Source organism: Excalfactoria chinensis, chromosome 5 (genome assembly GCF_039878825.1).
Source record: "Excalfactoria chinensis isolate bCotChi1 chromosome 5, bCotChi1.hap2, whole genome shotgun sequence".
Taxonomy (NCBI): Eukaryota; Metazoa; Chordata; class Aves; order Galliformes; family Phasianidae; genus Excalfactoria; species Excalfactoria chinensis.
In genome coordinates this window covers 27,559,362-27,586,716 of record NC_092829.1, presented here as the reverse complement: position 1 = coordinate 27,586,716, position 27,355 = coordinate 27,559,362, and the positions used below count along the sequence as shown (strand labels likewise).

General features: G+C 40.8%; 2 protein-coding genes across 8 annotated transcripts in view; one reads left to right on the top strand and one right to left on the bottom strand.

The window, feature by feature from the left end:
* Positions 1-1,321, bottom strand: part of SPRED1 (sprouty related EVH1 domain containing 1) — a 57,994-nt gene extending 56,673 nt beyond the window's left edge. Inside the window, exon 1 of the mRNA XM_072339394.1 lies at positions 1,022-1,321. Within this exon, the coding sequence (XP_072195495.1) occupies positions 1,022-1,053 (32 nt within the window). The 5' untranslated portion in view covers positions 1,054-1,321. The remainder of the gene's footprint in view (positions 1-1,021) is intronic.
* On the top strand, positions 1,220-25,950 carry LOC140253645 (uncharacterized). Of its 7 annotated transcripts, XR_011903929.1 has the most exons (4): positions 1,220-2,061; positions 12,620-12,735; positions 22,597-22,728; positions 25,185-25,950. XR_011903929.1 is itself a non-coding variant. In XM_072339395.1 (2 exons), exons 1-2 carry the CDS (start codon positions 1,220-1,222, stop codon positions 3,779-3,781), a joined length of 1,122 nt encoding a protein of 373 aa, XP_072195496.1. In that variant the 3' UTR covers positions 3,782-7,560. The 7 variants fall into 7 exon arrangements, 3 of the variants coding, with proteins under 3 accessions (XP_072195496.1, XP_072195498.1, XP_072195497.1); XR_011903930.1 differs by lacking the exon at positions 12,620-12,735 and having other exon boundaries at positions 25,185-25,949; XR_011903928.1 differs by lacking the exons at positions 22,597-22,728; positions 25,185-25,950 and adding an exon at positions 16,393-16,617.
* The last annotated feature ends 1,405 nt before the right edge of the window (positions 25,951-27,355 follow it).

Here is a 27,355-nt window from a genome sequence, read left to right as displayed (position 1 = left end):
CCGGCCGGCAGGTCGGATGGCGTTGTTTTTTTTATGAATGGAGATTGTGGTATGCAAATGAGAGCGATTCACAAAAAAAGAAAACATGGCGGCGGCTCCGGCTCCAGCCCCGGCCCCGCTGACACCGCAGCGGCGCGGCCCGCCCCGGCCTCACTCCCGGCCCGGCCCCCGCGGCTCGGCGGGGCGCTACGGGCCCGGGCCGCGCGGCTCCGCGCCGGGCAGCGCTGTGGGGCGGCTCCAGCGCCCTTTTGCCCGGGTGGCAGACGAGCCCCGCAGCTCCCCGGCGACCCGCAGCTGCCCAGCGGTGCCCGCACGGCCCAGCTGGGGGTGGCAGCGCCAGGGTGGGGGGCCGTCAGCCCGAAGCTCCGCGGACACCCGAACTTTATGGCGATAAAAGTAGTTTCAGAACGCCCCACGATTGCGTTTCACCGTCCCGAGGCACTCCCGTGTTCTCTGCCCTTCGTTCATCTCCTCTTCCTGCCCCAGAGATTTATTTTTCTATTTTTTATGAGTATTTTTAAGACGTTACGTACGCTGGGCTACAGCCGCACGTCCGCGCATTCTGCTCTTGGTCTCCTCCAACCCCAACACGTTAAAAACACTGAGATCCCTGAGCTGCCCCTTTCCTCTCTTAAAAAAAAAAAAAAAAAAAAAAAAAGAAAAAGAAAAAGAAAAAGAAAAAAAAAAAAAAAAGAAAAAAAAGTCCCAAGTCCTCATTAAAAAAAAAAAAAAAGAAAGAAAAAAAAGAAAAACAAAAAAAAAAAAAAAAAAAAGAAAGAAAAAAAAGCAGGGCTCCGGGGCAGGTTTAAGCCGTATTTACACGGACTGACTCATCCAATTAACATTCAGGAGCAGTTTCCTGCAGGATGGAGCTCCCACACGCCCGTTTCCATGCGGAACACCGCCGAGCACCGCGCTCCGCAGCCCGGCCCGGCCCCGCCGCCAAGGGGCGACACCGCCACGGCCCCGCGCACCGACCCGCGCCTCCGTCCGCGCACACGCGCACGCACGCGGGTCTTACTCGGTGTTAGCAGCCGCCGTCTCCTCGCTCATTTTCCCCTCACCGTGATCCGAGGCGGAGCAGCAGCAGCGGGGCGGCCGGGGCGCAGCCAGAACTCACCAGAAACTTCACCATTGTTCCCCCCCTTCCGCCCCCAGCCGCAGCCGGGCCGGAGCGGTCCGGGTCCCGCAGAAGCACGAAGCCGCCGTATCCGTGCGGATGGCGTTGACGGCGATGCAGCGCTGGCGCGGCGCTCCGCTCTCTCTCTCTCCCGCAGTTACTGGGGAGCGGCGCGGCGGCGCCCAGGCACAGCTCCCCGCCGCCAGGCGCAGCGCCGCGCCGTCCTCCCGCCGCCGCTCATCGCTCGCCGCGCTGCCGCCCTCCTCCTCCTCCTCCCGCCCTCTCCTCTCCGCCGGATTCCTGCAGACGGCCGCGGCCCGGCGACGGGGGGAGGGGAGGGGAAGGGGGGGCTGGTGCCGAGGAGGAGACTGGCGGCAGGGGGGAGGGCGGCGTTTTAAGGCGGCCCGGGGGCGGTGGGGGGGGGGGGGAGGGCCGGCGGCGAGGGGCTGCGTCACGGCGGTGCGGTGCGATGCGGGCAGAGCGTGCGGCAGGGAGAGCCCCCGGCCCGTGGAGGGCTGCGGGAAGTTGGGCGCTGCGCTCCTCGCTCCGCCGCCCCCTCACAGGAAAACTGAGCGGAAGCGTCGGCTTCGGGCTCCTTCCGCCGCCACTGCGCGATCCAAAATAACCGCAGGGGAGCGGGGCGGAGGGAAGCGGGCGGCCCCCCCCGCACACTCCTCCCTTACACCCCTCCCGCTGGCCGGCCGGGCCCGCCGCTCTCCCCGAGCTCCGCGGCCGCTCGGAGCTCCCAAAGTAGTTCCCGCGGCGCTGCCTCACGCCATTCCCGGGAGCCGCCGCGGCGGAGGGATACGCTTCGCACCGCCGTGCTCCGAGTGGGGCGCCGTGCGGGACCGGGCCGGCGGGGCTGATGGGTACCCCGAGCGGGGGCCCCCGCCGGGATCCCCTGCGCCGGGCCCGCGGGATGGAGGCGCGAAGCGGGGCAGGTAAGAGCGGGGAAGCGGCGCGGTGGGGGGGCTGACGGTGCGCATCCGCTACTTCGGAGGCACTTCTCCCAACTCCAGCCCCGTTCCGTTTTTCCTGGAACCGCTCATTCCCTCCCGGCTGCCACACAGCAGCGATGAGCTGTCCCCTTCCTGTGCGGAAACGCAGCGGTTCCCACGCGGTCGTCCGCGGGCTGCTGCCCTCGGGGGGTGGGGATGCGGGGGGAGCGCCTGGGGCACCGCCGGCAGCGGGGTGGGGAGCTTAGCCCTGCCGGGGCTGGAGGGGCGGTTCGTTGGAGTGATGTCCAGAGGCTTTTTCCGGACGGCTTTTCCTTTCTTTTCTATTTTTTCTGTCCTTTTTTTAGTGATTGAAAGCTATGAGAAAAAGTTGATGTGAAGACAGAGTTCCTGTCAGGTTTTTTTGGGGGGAATTCTTTTTGGAGAGGGGGTTCACAGAATCGTTAAAGCGTTTTAAATAGAACTCGTTTTATGTATATGTATGCCTATATAATCTTCTCTTCCAGGCAAAAGAAGGCAGTTTACGTTCACTGTAACATTCCTGTTCCAAACTCCAAACGGGCTCTGCCATCAGCATGATGGAGCAATCATAGCAAGCTGCTGTCACGCCGCTCTGCTCAGCGGCCCACGTGGCACGTGTTTGCACGCATCCCAAACGTGCCCTGTGATGCTCTCTTCCTTATCAGGGCAGCTTTTGGAGGAAAATTTCTAATTGTTTAGTAAAAACATTTTTTTTCCTAAAATGGTACAGTCAAAAATGGATCGGTTATTCACGGCACAATCTCATCTGAATACTAAAAATATACCAGAAACCCAGTTTTGCACAATATTACAATTCACAGCGATTCAAATGTATGATTTGAATACAGGGACCTCTTGCCTGCCCCTGTAAAAACATGTTTTGAAACTCAGCTGTGGGGACATCACATCATTCTACCTAGCAGCAAGAACTCTTTTAGAGTACTTTCTACTTTGTGATGGGCACATAGTGTCCTGTACAGGAGTGCTCAGGTGCAACTCCGTTTATCATACAGCTCTATTCAGACACCTCTGAAGAAAGAGACAGAATCGTGACAAAAAGATAGAGAAATCTGCTGTATTTAAAAAAATTCCTTAAATGTATTTATTGTAATAACACTTCTCACCATGACAATTCAATAAAAAAAACTTGTTTGTAATCTAGCACAAATAGTTAAAGCTTTTAAGAATGCCTGCATTGAGAATAGAGTGTGTATTCATTTATGAACTGAAAATGGGATAAAAGTCATGTGACTTTCATGTGTCTGCATGGAGGAGGTAAGTGGAGAAGAGCTCATTGCTTCTTTACCTCTTGTAGCTCTTCAGCTTCTGCTCACAATCTCATGGCTCCATACACATAGCAGAGGTCTTACACATAGTTTCTGTCTCTATCTGAATGTCACAAAGAAGACAGAAAACCTGTTGGCTTGTCTTGAATCGGAAATCCTCTTTGTCTCTGCTGAAATTGGGAAGATCAGAGAACACCGATATGGAGTGGCCTTTTGCTGGGCAGCAGCTGGTTTCAGAGCCTTCCAGTTTTGTGTTTTGGAGCAGAAAATCAGGCGTTTCATTGCCAGTGGCTCATCTGAAAAGTATGTTTGAGCCCCACCCATGCAAACAGGGCAGAAGCAGACCAGGCACAGGTGACACCATCCAGAAACCTCAAACTGCCAACTTCATGTTGTAAGTGCCACATGCCATGGGACTTCTCTTCCTCCAAGAGTCACACAAGCTCAAATTGATGTGCATTCTATGACTGAAGTTGGTTGTTACAGACTTGACTATTTAAAAGTTATGAAAGGAAATCAGGTCCTGTATGCTCGGGAAAAGATCTTTCGTTGCACCTTTCCAGAACTAATTTATACCTCAAAGCCATTGCTCTGCTTTGACGTTTTGACAGCTGTGGGCCTTGGACCTGCAAATATTCTCAGGCCCTGGTTCTAGAGACACTTCTAAATGAGAAATGTGAAGCTCATCAGCTCTTAAAAATGTGTGGTTGACAGGAGTACTTACAATGAGGAAGCAGTCCACCCTATGTTGGGAAATACGTTTACTAAGCAGGTCTAAAGTATGTGTCCTACACTTCTACTGAACAAAGGACCAGTGTGTGTTTTGCCCAAGGTGCTTGCTTACCATTCCTTCAAATGGTTGCACTCATGTCTGAGACATCTCTAATGGAACAGATGGTCAGCAGTGCTTGTGCCATGTAGCAGGCCACAAATAAGAATTATACAGAGAGGATATATTACAAAGGTTAAGTTGCATAATTCTGATCGGCATGGCATTCACATCTTAAAATCCATAATAGGATCAGTGGCAGTAATGCTATCCAGATCAGTCATTGCAGAACTTAAGTGACCAATTCTTACTTAAGGTCTTAACTCCTATGTGTAAAAGTTTTGAAAACTGACTCCACAAAACAGAGTGACAGTTGCACTCACGTCAAGATGCTGCTGATGAGTTTACAAAAAATGGAATTGGTATGGACATTCTGCCATTTTGAAGTAAATTATAACGTGTCATTACGAAATCTCTTTTGTAAGAGCTTCCATTCAGAATCTGTGTGAGTTAAACACTGGGTGGTCATTATACACGTCCTAATAAGGATTTAACAAAACTGAGCTGATTTAATCTATAACAGCATTTCAGCAAAGTCAGATTCTGTTAAATTCTCGTCAGGAATCTTGCTACTGCATACAGGCTAAAATGGTGGTTTTTCAGGAGACCAAATTTGTATATGACCTGATATCAATAGCACAAAGGGGAATGGCTTTAAACTAAAAGAGAGGAAATTTAGGTTAGATATGAGGTGGAAATTCTCTACTCAGGGTGGTAAGGCACTGAGACACAGGCTGCCCAGAGAGGCTTTGGATGCCCCATCCCCAGAGGCATTCAAAGCCAGGCGGGATGGGGCCCTGGGCAGCCTGAGTTGTTGGTTGGCAGCCCTGCCCACTGCAGGGGAGTGCAACTGGGTGGGCTTTGAGGTCCCCTCCAACCCAAGTCATTCTATTTGATCCAACTATCTCCAAGATGTTTTCTAGCAAGATGCAAAACTTAGAAAAAATAGAATAAAATCTATAAATTTTAGTGTAGGTGGCTGTAACTCAATAGAATATCAACATTTCATAAATTATACTAGTTATAGGCTGTGCCAGCTATAGATCTGTATGCTGAGCAGTGAGCTGTACTGGGGAACGCATTCAGGCTAAAGCAAGTGTTGGAAATAACTGATTGGCCCTTCATGGGGTGCATTTAAACATGGAGTGGGTAAACACCCAACATTGCCTGAGGGAAGGGATAGCACAGAGGGGGATGAGGAAAGAATGGTAGTGCAAAACTGCTTTTGTTGGGACTAATTTTCACTGGCCTGAAGCATAGCCCTTGTGTGTGTCAAACTGAAGTGAAATTGGGGCCTCAGGACTGTGCTGTTGATAGCAACACAGCAGCTGAATGCTGCAGTCAGGATCAAGTAGGATAAATATAAGAAATGCTTCCTTGCTTAGAGGGAGAAATCAGAAAATACAATGAAGAACACATTTCACTTTTAGTTGAGGGTGCACGTTTCCCATTTCTGTTTACAAATGAGCAGCAGCACTTAGTTCCAAGTCTCTCTTTGAGGCAAAGAGACAAAATGGCTCTCTTGTACAGGGGCTAATAGGAGTGCTTCTTTCCACTATAGGTACTTTTCTTTCAGTGTGTTTTCTCTGTGTAGCCTGTGATTGTGACTGCAATGCATGCAGGAGAGCCCTTTGCATCTGTCTAGGAACTCCCAGAGGTGCTGGTGCTCACAGCTGGGGCTCCTGAGGCTTCCCTGGCTCCGTGCTGCTGTCCAGCTGGGAGGAGTGCATCTGGCCTTGCCAAGTACCAGAGCCTGTGGAATATCTGAGTCATATTCTGGAGATGCTTTTCTCTCTTCATTGACTCCATAGAAAGCCTAAGGCAAGTGTATTTCTAGTTTAGATTATTTGGCAGATTAAAATTAAGAGGAGGAGAATTCAGGCCAGAAGACTTTTGGCCTCTCAGCACACTCCAAAGCTGTGGGAAGGTCGAGTATGCTAAAGAAGAGCACAGATGGATGAGTATCATTTCCCATCCTCCCCCATCTTCTTTCCCTGCAATGATTTCTGTCCAAGATGGGTGATTCTGAGTCCAGAGCAATAGATTTATGGAGTATTACACTATTTTATTGTTTCTCAGGTGTACCAGCAGTGGATGCATTTTTGTCACAATCTAGGCTAACCCACAGTGTCCTTGTATATATATAATGTATACATACACAACATATGGCAAATGGGAGAACTCCCAGAACTCTACACTTTCAACCCTTTCCTTTGAAACTAGGAAAAATATTGCAAAAACTAGGAGAATAAAAGAAGAAAACAGATGATCTAAGTATACTGAAAACCACTGCAATCTATTTTTAGTATAATTATTGTTATTAATGATTGTATTAGGAAGTAAATATTCTGTGAAGAACACACACAAATCTTATTTAGAATTTCATTTCAAACTTAATAGAATGTTTCATATATTTCTTTTTGGCTCTTTTTTTTGGACCATTATTACTAATACTCACCCAGAAAATCAGGACTGAAGACCCTCAAAAAGGAAAGTCCCAAATATATTCTAAAATTAAAGCAGGGCCTGGTTGATAGCAGCTGGGGACAGATCCACTGTGGTCATTTCAGTTTCTATCAAATGGGAAACAGAGGCGTGTTGCTGCTCCGCACGCAGCAGTGTGCTGTCTGGGGGAAGCTGCGGTGCAATGCCGGGTGCAGACTGCACACTCAGCACTCCAGATGCTTCCCCAGTCCCACACTCAAGTACTGCACGGCCACCCGCAGTCTGTGTGCAAACAGCGCAACAAGATGGAACGGGGGCCTGCGACATGGTGGAAGATCTTTCGTCCCAGACACCATGGTCCGTTGTACATTTACCTTTAATTCATTTCAACACACAGCTGGGAGGTTAGTTTAAACCACCCACCATCCAAGGGAGTTAGAGCTAACCTGTTTCTTTTTAAGTGAAATGGGCAGGGAGAATTTACACAGATGTTCAGCATGTTCAGCCATGGGGAAGGAGCTTCCTCAATCTCTCAGCTTTTAAGGGAGGACAATACTTACCCCACCCTAATTTCTCTCACTTCTAAGTATGCGATAGGACATGCCCACTCTATTTTTAAAGGTGTTTCAGAGTTTCAAACAGGTACATACCTGTGAAAGAGTGCTTTCTTTCAAGCTTTTCCTTTCCAGTGCTTCCAAAAGACCCAGAAACAGATGTGCAAAGTCTGAAATGAATGGTAGCTCAAGCACAAGTGAATGCTGTAGGGGTTCTTTGCTTCAGAAAACACATCACATGATGCCAGCCCTGCAAAGAGACCATTTGCCTTGTACCACCCCACCACCTGATTACTTTAGGATCTCCTTCCACCATGCTCCTAGCTGCCATTTTAATGACTTTTGTTTGTTTGTTCGTTTTGTTTTTTAATTTAAAGAACCTTAAAACTTGAAGCTTTCTGCATGGGACTTGTTTCTTTGTGTTTCTTCTAGCTTGTGCTGTATTGCAGTATAGCAACTGAGCTGCGTGTGTCATTATTCCTAGGACCCACATAGAGCTGTGCTAAATTAACTAATGGCATGATTACAACATCAAACAAACTCAATTAAATTGTTAGGAATGCATGCAGCCTCTTGTGGAAAAGCTTTAACTTGGGGAGGAGACTTGGAATTTAAAACAGAATATAATTTAGAAATCAAGCACCCACCACAGAAGTTTTTTGGTATTTGTACAGGATGTTTCAGTTCCTCCCTCTTTACAGGGAAGCCAATCAATTCTTTTATGAAAAAAATAAATTACTCTTGCTTTTCTTAAATGTTAGAGATTGAGTGTTAACTTAGAATTGTAAATTACTTCAGATCTGGGCTACTTTTGATTCAAATTGTCTGAGAGATTGTTCTTTTTCCTGAGATAATTTTGAAGGAAAATGTCCTCTTGCTTACTTTCCCAGTTCAAGCTCAGCCTTGTGTAACTCTGTAGGAACTCACCACCGTGAACTGGCAATGCTTGGACAAGTCTGGATCTCTGGGGTAGTGGCTGACTGAGAGCAGACAGCCAGCGTTCAGATGGCTGAATGAGCCTTTGCAAGTGCTTTCTAAAATTTAAGGAATGATCAGCCTAGAAAATTGGTACAATTCTTTTGGCTCACTCAGATCCTGAACCGCTTCAACGTCTTTGAGCTGAGACATAACACAAGGTCCTGATTAGTAGTGTTTATTAAAAGCCCCATGGCACTTTCTGCCCAGGCTGCCTATAGATGGGTAATCACATTCACAGTTACATAATGAAGATAAACATTTTGCGGCATTATAAACTCTCCTGCTGTGAAGCATAAGCCACCCACGGACTGCCTGATTTTAGGAAGAACCCTCTCTATTACATAAGTGTTCAATACGGGGGTTTCTTGCACCTGCCTCTGAAGCATCTGGTACTTGTCACCTTCACCAACAGGATTCTAGACTCAATGGACAACGAATCCGAGACAATATGGCAATTTTTATGTAACCAAAGTCTCTTGGTGTTACAAGTACATGTTGTCATCCTCACTGATATGTCTGCTGGGTACCTAAGGCTATTTAAAATGTATATTTTATATTCTCTCTTAAAAGTTCATTTTGAAACTGCTTGATGTAATACTGTAGGAATTGCTATAGGAATGTGCAAATGAGTGGGACTACATTCATGTGTGTGATTGTGGGTGACTTCTGAGTACATTGCTGTTCATGAAGAAGCAATGAATCGCTGGCAGAGAAGGTGGGAGTGCTATTACATAAGTTGGAGCTATCCAGGTTATATTTGCCTTGTTCTCAGATGCTTTGTACATTTCAGAGAAAGAGTGGAACAGGTATAATTGCTGAATATTGGTCACATCTCACCTTAGATTCAGCTCCTATCCACAGAGTTTAGCTCGTGTAGATTCCTGATCATCCTTATAAGGGGATCACATAAATACTACCAAAATGCTTAATTGAAAGAATCTACAAAAAAGATCCATATCAGGGGACTTTATCATTCACAGGCAAAAGAATGATAGCTACCTTCTGCTGAAGTAACATGGCTGATTTTGAAGCATTCTTCAAGTCCTAGGCACGGTACTTGAGAAATGAAAATTCTTGTTTTCAGGAGAACAAATCAGGTTCTGGAATGATAAATGACAATGTTTAAATCAAAATATTTCCTTTCTGACCCATATTGAAATCTCACTGATATTTCTGAGAATTAAGCAAATGAGTTAAGTGCATCCTTGACCGCCTTGTGGCTTTTAAATAGTAAAACTTCCTGCTTCTCTTAAAACTCGTCTAGGTATTTCCTGAATAAAAGTCCTGCAGTGCACAGCAATGTAGTGAAACTTTTTATTGTGGGACATTAACAATATCCTATCTAATTGAAACTTAATGCTTGCTAAATATAAAACTTGGCAGCGTTGGATGCTATGTACATTAGTTAATAATGATATTGGACAATTCAAAGCTCAGATTAATCTGAAGCTCTCCAACCAATAGACTATGTGAAAAGCTCTCCAAACATTTTCATCCATGGCTGCAGCTTCCCAATGTATTGGTTCTTTGTCTTTTTCCTGGTGCACTGATTGCAACTGTCACTGAGTCACACAGCTTTCTGTGGGACTGCAGCCAACTTGATTACAACAACAACTTGTGAACCATAAAAAGGTACTCTCAGGACCTCAAGGAGAGCTGAATGATAAAGAAACAGGACACTAAATCCATCTAAAAAAAAGAGTGGGCTCAAAGAGTATTTTTGCATCATTCTCACTAGGTTATCAGTAATTAAATTAGTCCATAGCAGATAAATTAATTCTTTTGAAGCATCATAGACAGCTACAGATGAAAAAGATCTTGAAGTCATTTGGAGTTCAGCAGGTGCTGTCAGTGATCACAAGCACAAAGATTTAGTGGCAAATTTAAAAAAACAAAACAGAAAAACCTTAGTTTCTTTCAGTGTAATTCAGAAAAATTAATTTCCCTGTAAAATAACTGCTCATCAACTGTCTAGGAATATTTGGCATCTTCAGTATGTAAACAATAAAACTTAACAAATTTTGTTATACACTGACAGTTGCACAGATGATCTTTACACAGTGGCTTGTAAACACACTGAGTAGGAAAGAACTAAGCTACTGTCCTTTGGGGATGGTGGGGGATGGGCTGGAAACACTGTTATTAGAAATAATATCACAGCCTTTTTTTGATTGCTGACTGAAAAGTTTTCTTCTCATCTTCCACATCACAGCAGAGCTCACATCAATAACTGGGAAAAAAATCACTTGAGTTTCCAATGTTTTAACATATATCTTAGTTGAATTCAAAGGGAACTGGATATATTGATAACTTTAAAAGGTTTCAGTACAGTTGGTGATACATTACTTGCATTTAAAAACTCAGTTTTGCATTTAATAAGCCAATACTGAGTATTGAGGTGTGAGGCATTAGAGTTACACAGCTGCGCAGACATGAGCAACCTCATTACATATTTTTTCCTCCTATAGTACCCACGTTCATATTACAGCTACCTAGAGTAATTCACTTCCACAGTCACAGCAGGAACTGACCTCTATCTTCATTTCCTAATTATGGGGAAACATCCAAATTTCCACCCTAAAGTTATTTATGATCAGATTATATCTATGTTCTAAAGACACCATTGTCTCTCACTTAAACAGATATTTTTCCCCTTGAGGCACTCCTAGACTGTTATTAACACAGTCCCCACACTTGTAGATGAACCAGACCATGATCTCTCTGTCCCTTCCCACATGACAGGCTCTCCATCTACAAGATGGGTTGGACAGCTCATCCCAGCATCTTCCTGAGCTTGAATTTATGCTTCTTGAACATGAATCACAGAATATTTCATATGAAGTACTGTTAGGGACGTGCACTGCACTAAAGGTATTAATCTTCCTGCATCTTCAATACAGCCTACGAACGCATTTCTCTTTTTCTTTGGTTATGGCAAGTTAGTAGCTTAGAATAATTTTGTATCCAGTTAATGCACTCACCCCTGAGCTGTTTCTAGATGAAGAGGTAAGATCTTAGAGTAAAACTTTTGTTCATAACTTTTTTTTTTTTTAAAAACCTTTGAATTTCATTCCTTTTAATCCAATCCTCTTAGTTATCCATTTCTCTCTGCACAATCTCTGTGATGGGCACTTTTCCTCTGCCAGTTGTCCCCTACCCACCTGTGACACCAACATGCATGGGGTACAAATGATGCTCATCCCAAGAACAGTGCTAGAGGAGCTCTGCTTGGTCCCTTTCCTGCTTCATGCTTTACTTTCAGCACTTGATGAGAAACAAGTGCTGGACAAAGACATCACTGCTCCCACATATATATTTTTTTTCAAATGAGATTTTAAAATGCATTTTGTAGACTGAGCTATTAAAGACAGAATCTTGATTCTCTCACCTGAAGGCCTTAAAGCCATTTCAGTCCTTCAGTGTCCTCCCTGCTGCTACAGCTCGCTAACATCTGCTGGCAGCTCACTTGTTTAAATGGAAGCATTTTAATTATTTCAGAGCATTTAAGGGCAAATAAATAGTATTAATTTTCAGAATAAGAAAATAACAGCATCAAAGCTTGAAGCTTAATTTAATGTAGAAGCTAGTTTGGAAGCAATTGGAAGATCTGCAGCTTTTTTTCTCCTTCCATCCAAGTTTGAATCAAAACCATGAAAGTCAAAAGACTTTGTGAACAAAGAGTTTGTCAGATTTATTCAGATCTGTAGGTTCAAACATCTTGGAACAGTAGGGCAGAAGCCATCCTTACTGTTTCAGTTTAATCTGCAAATCACAAAACCGCATCAGAACTAGCAACAATTTATATAATTCTTTACAGTTCCAGTATACAAGGCAAGACATAAAGACTAAACGAACACCTACTATCTGCTTTCTCTCATTTCTTAGATTGTAAACTGTTTGAGGTAGGGCTGGTTTTAAGATTATTCTGTTTCCATAGCACTTGGCAAAATAGGGTCTTATTCTTCGTGGGCGCTATTGTAGGAAATGCCATTTCTCAAGAAGTATGGACAAAACCTGCCTTGTTGTCAAGGAATCATAGATAATACTAATATCTTAAATATTTCCTCTTATTCTCTATGTTCTGTAAATATATATATGTATATATATTTAAATCTTACGTGGTAAATAATAAAGCACATATATTTGCTCTACAAATAGCAGTGTTCTGTTAATATAATGACCAAATCCAATTTGCAAATATACATACATTTAATCAGGTTTTAGAAGCTATTTTTAGTTCTTTCCATCATGCTCAAGCTGCAACACGTACAGTATAAAATTCCTGGGTTTTCCCTTTTAAAATTATATTCTTGATTTCCTGAGACTGATTAAAATGCTTCAGCATAGCTGAACTGTGCAGGTGTAAATTGTCTGTGTGGGAGGAAGAGACAGGATTGCTTCTCTTCAGCCTCATCTGATTTTCACTACAGCAAACAGCTTCTTCCCCTTTATGAAACGTGTGGCAGATGACAAGCATTCTGCACCTCTTGTGATCTGGGATGCTGATGAAGTTTCTCCACTTACTCATTCTAGATGGGAAATGTAGGTAAGTGCAAGGCAGAGCACATGGTGGGAACTGTGCTCTGTGTTTTTTGTGGAATTCTTCTGGTGCTAAATTAATCTCCTAATAGCAGCACAGTGCCCTTACTCTTAATCTTTCATACACCCATACAGCCATTCACAAATACAAGTAGCCATGGACATACGCACAAGTACATGCACAGATACATGTACATACACATGAACATATGAAAAGGAAGCATTTATAAATTAACAAACTTCCTCAGCTGCTTTTCTTCCATAAAATTATACCTACTGGTCAGTCTGTGATACTGCTAGTGTCAGATTGTCTACAGTGCTCAGGGATCTCACTGAGCTAGCTTTGAATATATACATAGCAAGGAATCCAATAAAGAATGGAAGTCTGATAGTGTTTGCAGACAGAAACAGGAGGCACCAACGATTCTCTATCTACAGCCCACAGGAAATGCATTGGGAGACTAGAATGTTGCTGAAGCACCTAGATCTAAAGATGTGTTGTATATTTTTTCCTGTTGTGATTTGCCCAAGGTTGCACTGAGTCTCTGTGGTAAGAGCATGAATTGATTCCAGACCTCTTGATTTCAATCTAATATGTTAACCACACATTATTCTCCTGCGGTTAGTAGAAAATACATACCTAAAAATGTTATATATCTGGGATTGCTGGGAACTGTTATTTATCTTGACTGGCTATGAATCAATTAAGAACAATAAGAATAGGAATACTAGAAGTGGGTTGGCAAAGCATTTTGGGAAATTAAGAAGTTTTAAGTGCCTCAAGAGAGAACCAAAGAGCAAAACTTTCTTGGAAGTCAATGGAAACAGCAGCTGACTGACAGATTTTGCAGAGAACTTCAATAAACCCAGTGCAGGAGTGCTAATAAAATAAAATGACCATTGTTCTTTCCAATTACCTGACAAGAAAGAGTCTTGCTATTTACAGGACAGAGACTACATGGAAAGCTACAAAAGGCTGTCCAATAGAAAATAAGTTCTGAGGATGTTCTTCAGGCTCCTATCTTTTTAGATTCCTGTCAATGAAGTCTTGAGATATAGCCTGTTTTCTGCTATGCCCTCCTGAATGAGCCTAATAATTACCTACATTCAAACTGATAACCATCTGAGCAGCAATCCTATTAAGTATATTCAAGTTTCAAAAGAGAAAAAGAAAGTACATTTGTCTTCTGGAATGAGAAGAAGTCAAGCAAAACAGTCATTCAGCACATTTATCTGGTTTGTTTTCCTCTTCCTCCTGAAACCATCAGAAATGCATTGATGTAGTATGCTATGGTTTAAATGGTGTCATAAGATAAATATTTGTCAAAATATTTTTTAAAGCCCAGAAATAGAAAAAAAAAATAGGGATAAAAACAAATATTCATACTGCCAAATACTCATGTGTTTACTTGTGAATCTTCAATTTTGCTTTTAGAAAATAAGCTTCTTGAGATCTTCTTTTGCCTAGACAACAGTGCAAGGGACATTATCACAGGAGATAAATTATTACATGGAATTTATACTTCCATAGTTATTTGCTAGCCAAACTACTCCGTTAGCCTTTTGTTATGGGTATTAGTTAAGTCACTCCTGAAGAAATCTGACCCAGGGACAAACAACAAGAGCTGTGGAATGTAAAAGAAGCAGCTCTGACTTGACTAAACCTCTGGACATTTCAGCTGGGTTCACTTAGATTCAAATGGATCAGATTGCTTTTTGTTTGTTCTTTAATCTTTCCAACACTCTTTTTGCTTCCCTCTATAATGTCAATAATGTTGATTTTTGTTTTATCTTCCATTAGTAAAAGAATCATAATCAATGGCTTTCAGGACTGGTGAGAGCCAACATTTACTTTGGAATTACCCCAATCTGCCAGACCATTGCTATCTCCTGTGCTGGCCATGACCATACTTCACTGCTCATAAAGATGCTAGTTCCTGTGTAGTGATTACATATATTAACTGAAACACATTCAATAAGCTTTGACAGCATCATAATGAATCTCCTGAGGACAGTTCTCTTCTGGTTCAGATGCTTCACTGTTGCTCTCAGATTCTTCATTTTCAAATCTACCATTTAGTTTTCCACAGTCTTTTGTCATTTGCTCAGAGTTAAGGTGAAGAAATGTGAAGTTCTAAAACTGATGCATGCTATTGCTTTCCAAAACTCACAGAGATTGTTCAAACACTTAGGCAAGTCAAACTAACATGAATGAAAAAAAGAATCCAAAATCGCTGATGTAAAATTATGTATCTTCATGATCAAAAGACTCTCATGGGATAGAGAAACACACAATATATACTTCTCTGAAATTACTCAGAGAACAGCTGAAGAAGTCATACTGCTAATCTTAGAAACAGTTCTGAGAACATTGCCTTTGCTGTATGATCACAAATGAATCCTACTTCAGCACAAAACCCACAAAGACTCAGAAGGTGTCATCTTTCTGTGGCACCTTCATATCAGGATACCCCTATTCCATGATTTTGGATGAATCATTGAAACTTTTTGAGCAAAATTTTTACTATCACATCACTACCATGCTGATAATAGATATGATTCTATCTCTTCTCATTGTTGACTGAATAATCATCAGCTGAAAAGTGCTGTAGCTGCTATCAAACTGTACACAGGGCAGGAGTTTCAACATGCAACAGCCAATGTGATGAACAATTCTAAGATGAAATGCTTTTCTCTGACTTCAAATAATCTCTATTTTTAATATTAAATTTTTAACACAAGACTGAGTAATTATATGGTTATTCATGTAGAAGCTCTTTCTACATTACATGGTCCACAGACCGCACCTAATGAAGTGTGATTAGCATTCAAAATAAATCCCTTTCCTGATCACCCTGCCCACAGAAAACATTTCAAGGAGATATCCAATACACAGGATGTGACTTCAACTCTCATTCATATTTACTTGAAACCCATCCTTCTAGATTTCAAAATTGTTCCCAAGCTCACTTTGTACTTCTGATTTTGCCTTCTCTTCTTTTTCTGCACTTCTAAGAATCATTCTTCCACATGTACCCCACATTTTCTTCCAAACAAATGCGGCCTGTAATACTTATACAAAAACTAGAATAGGTGAATATTTGATGCTTTCCTAACATTTTCATTGAAGATTTCTACTTTAGATATACTTCCTCTGCAATATATTACTGATTTGGTATCCTGAATAAGATGTATAAATCTGCCAGGTTTTATAATGCGTGAATATATGAACAAACAAGTTCCAAACAACTGCAAAGAAGAGAAATGCAATCCCTTTCCACTAAGACTGGTAGGTACAATAGGCTGAGACTTCTATCACACTGTTTACATGAAAAAGCTTTCTCCAGTCAAGCTATGTAATCATACACTGCAGACTATTCCTATAGAACACCTTCCAAAGTACATTTTTTTAAAACCATTTTCATGTCCCACTATTTTGGTTCTGCCATAATTTTAGACTCAAGATCTGAAATAACCCTTCAATAATACTCTATTTTTTTCTTACAGTCCTAACACCCTTATGGTATGAAGTCCATTACTCCCTCATATACTGCAAATTGGGAAATGGTGTGGAATCATATTCACCCACTGCTATTTTCTTTATGTCATTTGTGTATTATTTCTTCCCCCCCCCCCCCATTTTCATCCCTTTTGTTTTCTACAGAAGAGGCTGAGATACCAGTAATCAACATACAGGACAGCTAAGTGACATACATGAGGAGTCAAAATAAAATAAAATGGCCTGCAGAGACCACTGCTCTGTGAGAAGCTTGCAGAGAAAGATGTTAATAAAAAGTTATTAACTGTGCCCACCTGTGTTCCTCTTGTTTGAAATTCAGTTTTAGATCCTACATGAGATTAGGAAACATACAAACACAAAACTACACATGCAACTAATTTCATCAAAGGAATGGCAGGGATGACTAGAAGAGATCAAATCCTGAAGCCATACTTTGCTACAGGAAGAAGTGTGTATTTAGGAGTGGATTAAAAACAAAAAAAATTAGTCCATATGTACTAATTAGTGATGTTCGATGCCTTTGTCATCTGCCAAGAGTGGGGAAACATAGCCACAAGTATACTGTCCTCACAGAAGTGTCTGATGGTTGCTTTCCCCATATATCGGTTTAAAAGAGTGACAGATCACAAAGAGTACTGTATAAGAATCAAGAAATGCTGTTTCTTCCAGCTCCTTCCAGTTATGGTTTCATCCAGATCCTACACTGAGTGTGTGGGGTACTGCTCAGTGTGCAGGGTGGCCTGCTTGCCAGTGGCACCTAGGGGAGTGCTTCACACAGCATCATTTTTCTTCTGACTCCGGAAAAGACGGACAGCAAAACCACACTGTCCACGTGAGAAACCATGTGCCAGGGCATGCACCAGGCTGTTCTTAGGGAGGTGGTAGAGATTCCTGGGCTTAGGGATCAGGGCCAGGATGGCTCTAGAAGATGGACTTTGCACTTACAAAGAGTCTGACAGACTATTTTCCCCCAACTACTACAGATTTCATTTCTAATATTCTCTAATATAATACCAGTTCCTTGAGACTCCCCTTACCTTGAGCAGGGGCTGGAAGGGCTGCGGGCCCAGGGTTGGCAGTACCAGCAGCACTTCTCCCCAGCTTGTCTCCTTTTTCTCCCAGTATCACATCACATCTGTGTGGGATGTGTTTTTCACCACAGTGAGAAATAAATTTAACTCACAGGACTCTTACTACTCAAACAGAGTGAGGCATATATACTTAATATCAGAGCTGGCATTTTTTTTTGAAAGCTTTGTCAGTAATGTTTCCTGCTGCGTTCAGAATTCTCATCTGCTCAATAAAACAGTTCCTACCCCTTCCAACCCCCAGGCAATCTCAATTGCCAATTTTCAAATCAAAATATTCCAGCTCTTTAGAGCTTCTTCCTCTTAAAAACAAAAACAACAACAAAAAAAAACACAACCAAAGAACCGACATACCTAGTGCCAGTACTAAGAAGCAGATTTAGTGCCAACCTTCTGCTTGGTTCAAACACACATTTTAGACAAAACTTCAGAACTGAGTAAGGCATTAAGCACACTTCTTCCACTATCCATTTTTCAGTGAATTAGTCAGTGTAAAGTAGTAATTGGCTGCTATATCTTGTTCAGATAGCCTCGCTCTCCCTGGGGCCACAAGTAGGAACACTGAACAAGACTCCTCACTGGGGCTCAGGTTGTTAGTGTTTTCTTACACAGGACTGTCAGGTGGGTCAATAGCTGACATCTCCATGAACTGAATCTACAAGGGGCTGTCTACACACAACTGATGTTTGTATGAATTTTGCCAGCAACTTCAAAAAGATCAAGATTAGTTCTCAAGCAAGTAATTGAAAATCTAAACCAATGCACTTTTGCTTTTCTGATTATCTTTTGTGTTATTGGTTGCAGATGAATTCAAGTCTATGTAAAGACACTTATCTGTCATCAAGCCCTCTAAATAAGGTGCTTGTATATGCATGCAATTTTGCACTTCCATATTTCAGTTCAAGCAATATTAACAGTAAATAGTAGTTGTCAGTTTTTAAGTCCCCAAACAAAAAGCTGTCTATTAGACAACTAAGATGATACCTATATACATGCAAAAATCTAAGGTAAATGTGTTCCTTCAAAAATTACAAGTTACTCTGTATACTGGAAAATTAAGCAAGCCTCAAGTCGTGAAATCCTGAGCTAACAAATATATTCCCATGGTGAAAGTATTCTAAAGGGACGCTTAAACGTTGCCCATAATTTCGTACAACACAGATAAAATACTACCATTATATTTCTGAAACATCTGCCCTTTCTTTCACACAAGCGCTGTGACAGTCAGGCTTATACTGATCAGAATAATTAAATAACACAGAGATAGTACAGAGAATAAACAGTGCAGAGAACATAATTTCTTTCATTAATTCTGCATAGTGCATTCTCTGCTAAGTATGACAATGAAATGCATGATGTTTTATCATGCAAATACTCCACGTTAAATGTACTGAAAACCTGATCAGATCATTAACATTTATCTTCCCATATAAAAGACCTTAGCTATGCTTCAGAATTACAGAATATACGGTAAAGATTGCCACAAGTTTTAAGTCCACATCTCATACAGTAAGCAGGGAATAACTCTGCTTGTGCATGATATGGCTGTCCTGGAACTTGTGATTGATTCCTAGCAAAGATCAGTCAAGCTGGTTGGACTTGTAAGACTGGAGTGTTACAAATCCAGCGTGCCTCTCACTGACAGAATATCAGTCTTCCTTACCTCCCCTCATCTTAATGAACATGCGTGTTTCAGTAGACACAGGTATGCAGTAGAGGACATAAGGGAATGTTGTAACTTGTAAATAAGTAACTTGATGGGACACCTGTGTACAAAGAGCTTTATCTTAAGAACAACGCAAAAGCTTTATTTGTAGCTTTGCCAAAATGAAGCAGAGTGTGTTGGTTGGCTGTTCTTTACACGGGGACAGGAATGTTCAAACAAGCCCCTTTAAGGTAGGCTTAAGCAGAGCACTAAAAGGGTTTGTGTGCTGCACATTTAGCCTGAATTTTTAGCACAGAGTAAAAGCAAGTCAATGTAATTGTGTCACAGCTTGGGAATTGCAGGTTTCCCCACAGGAAATACAGTGCAAGAGGTAGAGCATTTACCAGGGGATTCAAAAAGTACTTAGATTAGTTTAAACAATGAACAACAAGTTAACTTATTTCATTCATGAATTTAAAAACAAAAACCAAACCAAACAAACAAAAAACAGACTATGCCAAAGGTTCAGTATACAGTCACATTTTAAAACTGAACACAATAGTCAGCTGGTGCCTGGCTAATTATATATTTCCGGAACCAATCTGTGCAGATAATCACATTGCCTACAAGGAAAGAAAGAGAGAAGGGTTTTTTACTCTGATATCTGCCAGTGTTTTCAGCCATTCTTCTATCCTGAGAGCATCTGGATTGTAATGCATTGTACTTACTTTATTATCTTTAATAGTTCAGGAGATGCATCCTACATGCTTAGTTCTAAATAGTAACCTGCAACGTACTTTCCTCTGATGAAAGTCAAGCTCAAGCTAGGTTATGATAATTCCATAATCACAGCAACTCGTGCCCTTCTACCCTGCTAGAAGTTAGTGCAGGTCAGTTTCAGTCAGGTCATCCAACTTCTCTCAAGCCAGGTACATTGAACCTTTGGATATTCTCAATACTCAGAACTGTTATCTTCCACATGAAAGACAGAATCATGCATCAACAGCACTTACAACTCAAAAATGATGCCACCCACAGAAAAAAAAAAAAAAAAAAGAGTGAATACACTCAGATTTTTTTATTTATTTATTTTTAAACAAGATCTTTCTAAAGCTAAGTTTGCACCAATAACAGATTTTAGGCACTTTCCTTCTCTTTTCTACTGCATAGTTCCATAGTGTTTTCTCCAGGTCCTGAGCCAACTGGCATGACCTCACCCTATCAGGGCTGCTAATCTCTCTCTACCCTTCCAAGTCAGTGGCTGCATGCAAACCACTACTGGAAGTGGTCAGTAGCCTATGTTGACACCTAAATTATATTTAGAGGTTGCCTGGAAGAATACTGCAATAGGCAGTGTAATATGACAGCACAGGCAGTTGGGTTCTACAACTGGGCATAGCCAAGGAGCAGATAATTTTTTTTTTTTTTTTTTTTTTTTTTTTTAATAAAATCACAAAGCAAGTAGGCATTTTGTATCAATACATGACCTGTGACCCATGCATAAACCCAGCATTATCAAGTAAAATCACAACACAGAATGGCTTTATTTCACAAATTAAGTGTTCATCAACCAGGGTCAAAGCCCATTCTGAACAATTTAAGCACTTAAGCTGGTGAATTTTTCTTTGCACTGAAATCCTGATCAGAGGACTAAAGCATCTTGAAGCAATTGGACAGATCAATACCTTGGAAAAGACACTAACAACAAAGGTGCAATGACAGAAGGACTAACACGATAGAAAGATGGCAAAAAGGAATATTGCTCACCTGTATCAGAAAACGCCAGGTTTGCAAGGGAAAACTTCACCAACAAGCAATCTCCAAAGAAAGACCCTTCCCCAGAGGCAGTCAGCCCTTAAATGGGATCTAAGAGAGGTGCAGCCAGGCTCCACTTATTCTGGTAGCACATGTGAATTGCCTTCACCTGTGCTCTCAGGGCTGACCAGGTTTTTTCCCCAAGTGCTCAATCAGTGGTTCAGGCTGTGACTCAACAGTTACCATACATACCTCATATAACATGAAAGACTGTTTGCATGAAATGAAATCAATACCAGCCGCACACTAATAAAACTCAGGTAATACTGAAATATTTAACTGGCTTATCTCATGTTACTTCACAAAGGTGTAAAGTTTAACACCATTTTAAAGATAGAGAAATGGAGTGTGAGAAAATTAAAGTGATAAGACTAAGGCCAATAAGACAGCTAAGAAGAGACAGGAAATAACTGGAGCTGTCTCTACGTTGCAGAATTTTAGCCACATTTATGAGGGATGCGTATCCTTTTGGATAGAAGAGATTGAAACATTGGATTCTGCTCTGAGTTATGTAATTTTGAGTTTTAAATCTCAATTGTGATCTTAGCTCAGATCAGTGTCTAACTGATTTATAGTTATTTCTAAATATATCAGCTAACAGTGAGATATGCTTGGAATCACAAGGAAGTGAGAGTTTGGTAAGAGGAAGATCAACACAGCTAATAAAAGTCATTTTTTTACATAAGAAAGAGTGGGCAAAGGAAAGGACTTTTTATTTAGAGAAGTTAAAGAACCACTTCGCTCAGCCATGGCCAACTACTTAACCACCACTTTTCAGGCAGAAATTTTGATGGAAATATACCCACTTTCTCCCAGAGAACTGTTTATGCCAAAGTCTTTGGAAAAGGGAAAGGGGAATATACTGTAGCCACAGAAGCTGCTCCTGACTGTTTGGAAATTGCCTTTATTCAGAGCCTGTCAGCAATCCAGTTTTGTCTCACTGGAGTAGAACAGAGCTGCTAAGCTGGCCCTGGGTCACTGTCTTCATTTTAAAGAAGAGAAATTTAGAGACTCCTCAAATGATACCAGAAAGTAAAAAAACAAAACAAAACAAAAAAACAAACAAACAAACAAACAAAAAAACACAAAACCAAAAAAACAAAAAACAAACCCACAAAAACATTGTTGCATTCATAAATTCAGCCTTCTATTTAAAAGAGAAAAAGGCTTTTGGATTGATTAACACTGCCAAAGAGGGATCTGGAAATACCAGAGTAGAAACCTCTAGCTTTGCTCGAGTTCAGAAAGATAATTGTTAAGTAAACAGAACTTTCAAAGCAAGTGCTTTGCTCTACATAGCAAATAAGCACTTAATCAGGCATGTAAATGGAAGAGAGGCATCTCAGGTATTTTCTGAAGGTAATTTAGAGGCACTTAGGACTGCTATTATGTGCTCAAGTTGGTACCTCCGGTAGATTTATAGAGCTGGTCAGAAGAAAAAGTAGATAAAAGTTCTTTAGAGTTACACTAAAGACTAAAGATCATTCTAGATGCACCAAAATTGCTAGGGAGTGCTTTATATTTATTTTTCTATGCTATTCCTGGAGAAAAAGGGTTCTTTCTTTTCCTTGGTTAGTCCCATGTTTGAGAAACAGAAAGATTCTGCTAAAGCAGAAAAAGGGTAGTAGGAAAAATCCCAGAAGAAGCTGTGCAACAAAAAAAAATAGTGAATTATGCAGGCGTGTATTTGAAGTTCTGTATTCAGAAAGAAAATATGGCAAACAAGGACTATGAGGAAGTACTGGGAAGAGGACGCAAATATTCTGAGGGGAATTACTGTTGCTCATTTCTCTTCCTCAGCTGATCAGTCTGCTTTCGGGTGAAATACTGAGAAGATGAGATGCGTCACAAGTTACCTCTCCATCACTGCAGGGAATCTGCTTAAAGGCAGACTTCACACATGTAACCTGCTCGTGTCTGTTGCTAGTAAAGGTATGATTGGTATGATCTTCTTCACTAATGCTGCTGTTTGTGGGTCCACACTGCAACCTAAATGGCACAGGGCCACCTTTACAGATGGGGCTCCATTGTTTTTTGGGTACTGTTACAGGAGGAGGAAGCCAAACTGTTGTTCTCCAAGCAAAAGACTAAATGCACATGCTGTCTGGCAGTTCTGTAGCCAAAATATGACACAAATCTCCTTGGACAGCTGAAGTATGTATGACTTGAACTCCCTTTCTTCTGGTTCTATGAGGTGGAGGTCATTTTGCCAGGTTTCGTTCCCTACTATGCTTTTCCTGTTTGACAGCTGTCACTGCCAGTTTTCACAAATACTGTCAAATCCAGTTTTGACATTTTTCCTATGTACACATTAAAAATAGTTAGAATTATCATATTAGTGTTTTATCTTCAACTTCTTAATTCAAGTATTGTGAGGGAAAGTGATCTTATCTCCAAAATTTGATGAAATATGTGCAACTTACATTTTTTCCAAATTTTGAATTATGCATCCATAGAAAGGGCTCAAATGAAAAACTAGTGGATGTTTTTGTTGTTGTTGTTAACTATTCACATTTTCATATAGGAATAATTATTTGTTTATAGAGATTGACTCCCAAATAAATAAGGCTACATTCAATGAATAAGTTAAAATAATCTCCAACATTTTACACATCTCGTCAAACAAAAACAACTCATGTGCCAAAAAAATGAATATAATGAGTACTTAGAGCAGACACCAGCATTTAAAGTCAGGTTGAGACTTCAGCCCATGCAACAGAAGACATGTACCTCCAACATAGGATAATTCAGTCATTCTTAAAATTACAATCTATTACAGTTTACCAATAATTTTCTAAATCTGCCATCAAAACCACATACCCCACTAAAAGTTGTTATTTTAAAGACAGTAAACCTGTCATTTTCAGAACATAAGACTATATAATCCCTCTTAGGCTTTCTTTTCTAGCACAAATTCACTTGTAATACTGAGATTAATCCTCAAACAGTGCATGTGAAGGTTAAACACCTTTACCCATCTGCCATTCTGCGTCAAAGAAGTTACCCTCCTATATGTATAAATGCATCATTCACCTTAGTTGCATTTCTTTGAAAGAAGGAAGACAGAATATTTCATACTGACACAAAGGGAACTGTATCAGAAATGCTATCACCGATTCTAGTGCAAAGAGAGTAAATCTGTATTTATATCTTTTTTTCATTTATGTCTTTAGAGATCATGTTATTTTCAGTTCTCTGGAAAGTACAGCCTTTCCCAGTCCCCTTTTGAGAAAATCTTATATAATTATGGAACAGCACCGAGTGGCTTCAAAGCAGAAGTATCCACTCTGTTCTGAAAAGTCCTGCATATGCTTAGGAGACTGCATGAATCATCTTTATCATCACAAAAGGAAGCATCCAATTAGAAGCAGACATCTGAAATTTAGAGTGAGGGCATGGCAGCCTACAGGGATTGGTAAAGCAAGGAAAAAGCATAATAACATGCTTGTGTTAGGCTGGTATACTATTTAGTACCCGTGTGACCATGGCTCAGAAATGTCTTACTTGCCAAATAATGTTTTTGCTTTTGTGGTCTGGATACAGTTACAAATTTACTGTGAATGACAATCTTGGCATATAAATGGTTAGCAGATACGAGAATCTTGGCATATAAATGGTTAGCAGATATTAATTCCAGAATTTAGGCAGCTGTTCTGTGCAACCTGATATATTTGTAAGTAGTTTTCCATATAAAATATCTCACAGAAGGCTTTACAGCTAATCGTCCTTTGTGTGTGTATGCACAAGAGGATATGAGCTGCAATATAATCTAAATTAGGCATATGTAGACATAGTATAGGTAGAGGCCAGTGAATTAGGATCTACTGTAAAAGCAGATACTCATAAATAGCAGCTAATTAAGAGTTCATCAGCATGTCACTATGCAAAACAAACCCTAATATTTCAGTAAGGCATAATATTGTGCGCAAGCTCAGCTGTCACAGCTTATTGGAATGGAGGCTTATGTGAGGTGTAGACACCGCACTGCACATTGCACTATGCTGTATGTGGGAGTAGCAGAGTACAGCAGGTGTATGACAGGGTCGTTCTGTAAATCATCATCACTACTTACATTTTGCAAAATTAAAGCCTTATGAAAATACTTGTTCCAAGCAGTCTCTTACTGTTAGGCTCATTTTCCTAAAAACAGAAAATGTAAAGAATTAATTTGAGTAAAGTAATACTTTAAGTAATATTTCATGCTTAGTAAAGCATAAATATGAAAATAAAAACATCTTACATTATCAGAAGATGGTTTTTCAGAACACTAGAGATGTTGCTGAACAAAAGAACAATGTCATTGACTACTACTGGAGATTCAACACTGTGTACTAGTCATGTCAATGTAAGGAATGCTCTCTTTTCATTCCCTTTTCTTTCCATCCTAGAGAATTCCCATTTTCTTCATCACAAAGCAGCAAAGATGGCTCAGCAACAAGTGCCTGATATCAGTATCATTACAAAAAATCTTCTTTCCAACTCTCCCAGAACTCTTGTCCCAGGATTGGAAGGTTTTTTACTCATGCTTGGAGATCAGCTGGTATGGAACTGAACAAGCAAATTTTATTAGAGTTATGAAGTCTTTCAATCTAAATGTATCAAGAGGGTGGGAGGGTGCAGGAGAGTATGTATTTTTCCTGCTTCTACTGTTTCCTAAGCACCTAGTTATGGACACTGTTGGAGACAAGCCCAATAAGACTCTTCTATTATTATGTAAAGAAATATCTGGATTACAAACTGCTGGATATCAGGATCTTCCAAATACCAGCTAATACTAACAATATACATGTCCTGTTCTTACATTTTCCTGTAGTTATTTGTTAATTGACCAGTGCTGGAGACAGGATGTGATGCTACAGGGAACTTTCTGATCTAGGATAGATGTTTCACACCCAAGAACAGCAATCTGACTCAGGACACTACCCTTTCAGTTACCTTTTTTATCAAGACCATTCAGGGACATCTTCTAGCATATCCTTTTCAAACATCAGGTCATCTCTGTTGGTAATTTCAGAAACAGGACTGTGTCCGTGGCTTGGTTCCACAGCTGCAGAGTTCTGAAATCCCCCCACTATTCACTGTCTCACAGAAGACCTTTACAAATTGTCTCAAAAATGTTAAGAATGGTTGATTATATGAACTACCCTTTTATCTTCAAACAATGTCTTTTAGTACAAATCTTGTACCTATGATGTAAAATTGTCTGCTTATTATGTGGCTTAAAATAAACAAACAAAGGACAACTTCAGATTTGTAGTGGGCCCTTTTATTTAATTTCCTGAAAATACAGAAGTGGCTCCTTGGTGGGACTTTCCAGACGTATGTACTCAAGTCAGTTTTCTCTGAAACCACAAAAATGTCTCAAAGTTTATGCCTCTTTGTAATTGCACATTTTAGACGATTTCTGATTCTCTGTTAGACAGAACTTGAAGTATTACAGGAGTGTATACTTCCTATTTTTCTTAATGCTAAAGCTAATAAAGGATGATTTTCAAAACATATCCAGGTCAGTCATCTAAGCTCTTTTCAAAAGTGACTTCTGCATTCAGAAGCCTAACTTCCAATGAAAATTTATGTAATGTCCTCATGAGATGTTTAATAAAGGAAATACATGTTTTAAGTAATTAACTGTTTTCAAACAAGAATGTATAGTGTCATCTGTGATCACTGACTAGACTTATAGGAAAGGTGTTCTACCGATATTACTAGCACATGCAAAATATATGGAAAAACTCTACGGAAATTACCAGAACAGGAATTAAAAATACCATTTTAATAGAGAGGCAGAAGGACTTGTTTTTTCACTGTCTCCTACATTGTAAGAATTATTTACATCCATGCATGAAAACATAGTGGAATGGAGTAAGATTTTCCAAACCAAAGTTCCTTTTACTGATAGTAAGCAACAAGATAGCAAACATCTAATTTTAGCATTCTCTACATAATGTCTATGGATATGAAGTTTTCTTCAAATTTTATCACTGAAATGAGTTTCTGGACTTTGTTAATGAAAACCTACTTGGCTATGAGAAAATACAGTCAAATGGAAAAGAGAGAGAGCATATGTTGAACTTCAGAACTAACAGCTATACTGGGGAAAGACATCACAAGTAGCATGACCAGGGAGTGTTAAAATCTCTTAATCTAAGTCTGCATCTGATTTTATGCATAAAGTGATACAAAGATTGATTTTCTATGTTATTCTAGTTTTCAACAGGATCATAAGAAAAACAATTTCTCAGTAAGGGCAGGCAGGAAGGAAGGAACTACCGGAAGCAGAGCCATTAATGGCTTCGCCCCCCTCCCCCCTTCCCCACCCCCTTAAAATAGCCCAAGGGAAATAGCAGCTGAGAGAATGAATCAAGTCAAGAAATTTTCAGGGATGGAAATTGACCAGTTATGAATGAATATACTTGTCAATTTTTTGGTACAATTTCCTCAAGTAAGATGCAAAATCGTAGTCGCTTATGTCACTGATAAAGTAGTTCTTACAGTCATATTGCTATGTTAGCTCTTGCTATCTGTCTCAAAATACTGATAAAATTCCAGGTAAAAACTG

Bases quoted from the DNA above. Each gene is read 5' to 3' on its own strand.
- LOC140253645 (XM_072339395.1), top strand. From the start codon at position 1,220: ATGGCGTTGACGGCGATGCAGCGCTGGCGCGGCGCTCCGCTCTCTCTC. The intron at 2,062-3,501 runs GTAAGAGCGGGG...AATGTCACAAAG, and splicing joins GGAGGCGCGAAGCGGGGCAG to AAGACAGAAAACCTGTTGGC.